At 55.0% G+C, this 4982-nt stretch overlaps 1 protein-coding gene across 1 annotated transcript in view; it reads left to right on the top strand.

The window, feature by feature from the left end:
• The window catches only part of CPNE5 (copine V), a 105023-nt gene that overhangs the window by 69279 nt on the left and 30762 nt on the right, over positions 1 to 4982 (top strand). Inside the window, exon 10 of the mRNA XM_010848669.1 lies at positions 1722 to 1826. Coding sequence (XP_010846971.1) covers positions 1722 to 1826 — 105 coding nt within the window. The remainder of the gene's footprint in view (positions 1 to 1721; positions 1827 to 4982) is intronic.

Here is a 4982-nt window from a genome sequence, read left to right as displayed (position 1 = left end):
CGGGGAAGTTGGGGAAGCATAAAGAAAGTGGTTTGAGGCAGGAGTCTGAAGCCCCTCACAGCGCTCAGGAAGAAAGACATGTAGGGAGGACTTGAGGCTTCAGAGCGTAGCCGACTTGCTCAGGCAGTTTGGCCGGCCTGGGAGAGGAGCTCGAGAAGGCGGGGGTTCCAAAGAGGTGAGGAGGCTGAGAGGGTCCACAGTAGGTCTGGTGTCTGTTCAGGTGGGCAGTGAGGGCTTTTTCGAGGTGTGAACCTCCCCCGCCCCAGCCCCGCACCGCCAGTTGCTGCTCCAGAGTCTCCCTTCTGTCCACTCCCCTCATCCCGCCCCACCCCAGCCAGGCTCCTCTTCCTGCCCGACCTGCTGCCCCAGCCCGCGGGCAGCAGTGGCCCCTCCTCCCCGGTCCCCATTTCTCTCATCACCAGCTCTGGGGTGTGTGGGGAGGTCTCCCACATGAACCTCACACTCCAGCGGGTGGGCGAGAAGGAGCACAGAAGAGAAATGCTGAGCCGTGGTGACAGGAATGACATTTTGACTTGAAAATTGCCAGAGAAGAAATGGCACAGGGCTGTGTGCTTAAAGGCAGGGCCCAGGCACCTTCCCAGGTGACCTTTCCAAGCCGAGAGATAGCTGGGGTGGGTGCTGGGGAATCACAGGGGCACAGACCCAGCCCTAAGCTCCACTCGGGCTCCCAGCTGCCCCTCCATGGGGGCTTCCAGGGCAGGGCCCCATTAGGCATGGCGTGGGGAGTGGGCCAGGAGCTGGATGGGCACCCAGCCCATTTCTGCACTTTCAGTTTGCAAAGCAAGCTCGTGGATTCAGACTAGAAGAACCGAGAGGGTCTTAGAGATCATCTCAGCCAGGGGCTTTAATATCATTGGCTTGAAATGCCAGTGAGGGCTATGGAAACTCTCCTCTGAGAAATACATTTATTCGTTAGTTCATTCCAAAAAAATACTACATGAACACCTGACTAAGGGCCAGGCACACTTCTGAGCGCTAGAGTTATACCAGGGAACAAAGAAGACAAAGCCTTGACATTATGGAGCTTACATTTTGGTTTCAGACTGTAAAAGAAATGAGAAAGACCAGTCAAATGTCCAATAGTGACAGATGGGATGAAAATAGCAGACTGAAAGGGACTAGGAGCTGTCAAAATCAGGGGACCAGGGGGCTGTAAATTTTAGATAATGGTGCTCTGGGCAGGTACTCATGTCACAGACATGACATTTGAGCAAAGACCTGAAGGAAGAGATCAGGTGAGCCAGGATCATGGGAATCTGGGTGAGAGTGGTCCAGGCAGCGGACAGCAAGCACGTGAAACTCAAGACACCCAGTTCCACCAATGATTTCAAGGGTTCACAGATTCCTGAAGCAGCGCCCCCAGATCCTTCCATGGGTCTCGGATAAAGAAAGTCTGATAGTGGCCAAGTCCCTGGGATCACAGGTGAGGAAACAGAGGTCCAGAGGGGGACAGGCTTATTCAAGGTCCCCCAGAGAGCATCAGGGGCCAGAACCACATCTCCTGACAGTCCTGCCTGGTGCAGGAATCCTCTCTGCAGCATTTTCAAGAGATGGCTGTCTAACTTCAGCTTGGATGCTGCTAGTGACGGGCAGCTCATCACCTCACAGAGCCGTTCTCTCTACTGAGTGGCACCTGCCGAGATGGGCCCGCCAGCCCCTCTGGTGTCAGGACTGACAGCCCTCATTCTCTCCTCTGCCAGGTTCACCATCTGCCACAAGACAGAGGTCGTGAAGAACACCCTAAACCCAGTCTGGCAAACTTTCTCCATTCCCGTGAGAGCCCTCTGCAACGGGGACTATGATCGGTGAGATGAGAAACTGTCCCTCTCCCCAAGCCCAGGTGCGGGACGCACGGTCGTGTGGATGAGGGCCAGCCCATCGGTAGGAGGAGACCTCCTGGAGCTGTGTGCTGGCAGCCCTGCTCAGGGCGGGCCTGGGAGTCTCTCTGCCTCCCTGGGCAGTGTCTGCTTTTCATCTCTTCACAGCCCTTCCCTCCCCACGCCCCACCTCTTTCCTCCCAATCTGAGTTCCCATTGGTGGAAGCCCTCCCAGGCTGGGGGTGAGGGGTGGGGCTGGAAGGTACCAGGGATTTCTGGGAAGCCAGGGTGTTGGGGCACCAGGCCTGGAGCTCAGTGGCTGGTCTTTTCACTGTGCCCCAGAGGGCAGATCTAATTGCAGGCAGAGGTGGCCTGGTCCCCACCTGCCCCATTTCCTGGCTGAGGGTCTCTGGGGAGTCAGGATCCTAGGATATGCTCTGCCAGACAAGTTGCCATAAGTGGGGCTGAAGGATGCAGTGCAAAGAGCTTGTGGAGTTGTTTTTGATCCTTCAAAGCCTATTCATAATACACATCCTCACTGAGTGCAGATTGCTGAGTGGGGATACCAGATACGTACTTTCTAACCCTGGGTCTGTGATGAAAAGGCACTGTCAACCTGGGCCGACTCTGGCCTGTCTGAGCCTCAGTTTCCTCATCTGTAAACTGGATATTTAAACATCCACCTACCTTGTAGGGCTGCTTTGACGCTCACATGATACAACCTATATAATAAGGCTCTGGTTTGGAGACCTGGGTTCAATTCCTGGGTCAGGAAGCTCCCCTGGAGAAGAAAATGGCAACCCCCTCCAGTATTCTTGCCTGGAGAATCCCATGGACAGAGGAACCTGGCAGGCTAGAGTTCGTGGGATCGCAAGAGTCGGACACGACTTAGTGTTACCTTTCTTTCTTTCTTGCATAAAACGCTTCCCTGGTGGCTCAGAGGTAAAGAGTCCACCTGCCAATGCAGGAGACACAGATTTGATCCCTGGGTTGGGAAGATACCCTGGAAAAAGAAATGGCAACCCACTCCAGTATTCTTGCCAGGGAATTCTCGTGAACAGGGGAGCCTGGTGAGCTACAGTCCATGGGGTTGCAAAATAGTCAGACACGACTTGGCGACTAACAGCAACAATGCATAAAACACCATTCAGTGTTTCATCCACAAATGTTTGTTGACTCCCTGCCATGTGACAGGCACTGCGTCAGATGCTGGGGAGTCAGCAGGAAGCAGAACACACAGTCTTCACCCTTCACCCAGCCTCTGGGAGTTTACATGCTAGTGGGGGAGGCAGACATTAATCCAATAATCACACAAAGAAACGTATAATTACAAATTGTGGTAAGTGCGGCGGGTGGGGGAAAGGGGTTTGTGGGACGGAGCTGTAACACAGAATTGGTCCGTGTTTAGTCACAAGAACCCAGCCTGGTTTCCTGGTGATTGCTAGAGCTGGTGGGCGAGCTGGTAGGGGCTTCCTGGTCAGGGCTGCCCAGGTGTCCCTGAGGGAGCTGGGCCTCTGTTGGCCATTCCGACAGGGACACTCGGCGGCTGTCAGAACAGACGCCTCAGGGCACCCCAGCTGGTGGCATTGGCGTGGGTTCCCAAGTGTTTTGTTCCCAGTGGCTACTGACGGGGTGTGTGCAGTGGGTGAGGGGACAGGAGTGAGCAGATGGTTGGCCTCCAGGCACCCCTGTCTCCCTCCCTCTAAGGCTGCTGATCCAAGAGACGAAGCAGCTTCTTTCTCCTGCCTCTCGGCTGGGACAAAACCACCACAATTTATTCTGCAGGTGGTCATGGGCACCTACTGTGTGCTGGGCAGCTGTGTGGCATTCAAGGGAATGTAGCTGCATTTCCGGGCTTCCCAGGTGGCTCAGTGGTAAAGAATCCACCTGCCAAGCAGAAGAGGCAGGTTTGATCCCTTGGTCAGGGAGATTCCCCGAGAAGGAAATGGTAACACACTCCAGTATTCTTGCCTGGGAATTCCCACGGACAGAGGAGCCTGGCGGGTTACTGTCCATGGGATTGCAAAAGAGTTGGGCATGACTTAGTGACTAAAGAGCAGCGGCAGCCACATGTCCATTTTCAGGGGGATTATAACCTGACCACAAGGAGCACACGTGTGCACACATGTATTTTATTTTAGTAGTATTTTGGCCGCCCCGCCTGACATGTGGGATCTTAGTTCCCCGACCAGGGATCGAACCTGCTCCCTCTGCAGTGGAATCATGGAGTCTTAACCCCTGGGCCGCCTGGGAAGTCCCTGCACACATGTATTTTAGATAGCTAAATAGCTGTGCAAAATGAGGCTAGAAACAAAAAGAGGCATTTCAGTCTAACAAACTCCTGTGTCTGGCCAAGTCCTGGGCCTTCTAGGGTGGTGGGGAATTGGCGGGGTTGAAGCGATAGTGTCTAAAGGAGGCTCAGGGGAGATTGGAAGGTTGAGGAGGCGTCAGTTCCTGGGACCAGGGCTGTAGGAAAAATGGTTGGGATAGAGAGAAAAGGAGGGGGACGTTCAAGGTGGGGGATGGAAGGATGTGGCAGCTCAAGTCTCAGGGGCATCCAGCTGACCCCCCACATTCCTGCATCCCAGGGTAGGCCTCCGAGGAGCCTCAGAATCCAGCCTTGTCAGGGTCAGCCAGGAGGGCAGCCTGGCTTAGAGGCCTGGGCTCACTGTTCAGCCATCAGAGGAGTTGAGGGCTGGTGAGGAGGTGCAGGTCACGAGGAACATCCAGGTGGGCTCCCATATCCCCAGCCCATGCTGAGTCCTGGACTGGCTTCCCCCCGAGATGGCCACAGGCAGCTGGGGCCCTCCTCCAAAGCCAGGAACAGGTTGACTGTGATGTGACTGACTGTGGTGTGAATTGAGCGGTCACATGTGTCATCCTGGCCTGGTGAGCCCTAAGGTCACCTACATGCCCAACAGCCACTCAGGAGCTGCTAGAATTTAGGAGGCCCCACTGGGCAAGAGAGGGTGGGCCTTGTTCAGGAAAGCAAGGCCCCTTTCCACGCCTTCCAGGGCACCTCTTACAGCCTCACAGGGCACATTGGCTTTAATCCAGGAGGCCTGTCTTCTAAGCCAGCCAGATACCGGGCACTGTCTTGGGTGCTATGGACACAATGAGCTATCAGACCCAAGCCTCCTTCTG

Source organism: Bison bison, unplaced genomic scaffold, assembly GCF_000754665.1.
Source record: "Bison bison bison isolate TAMUID 2011002044 unplaced genomic scaffold, Bison_UMD1.0 scf7180017864270, whole genome shotgun sequence".
NCBI lineage: Eukaryota > Metazoa > Chordata > Mammalia > Artiodactyla > Bovidae > Bison > Bison bison.
Note: the sequence above shows the minus strand (reverse complement) of the source record. Positions and strands in the feature narration are given on the sequence as shown.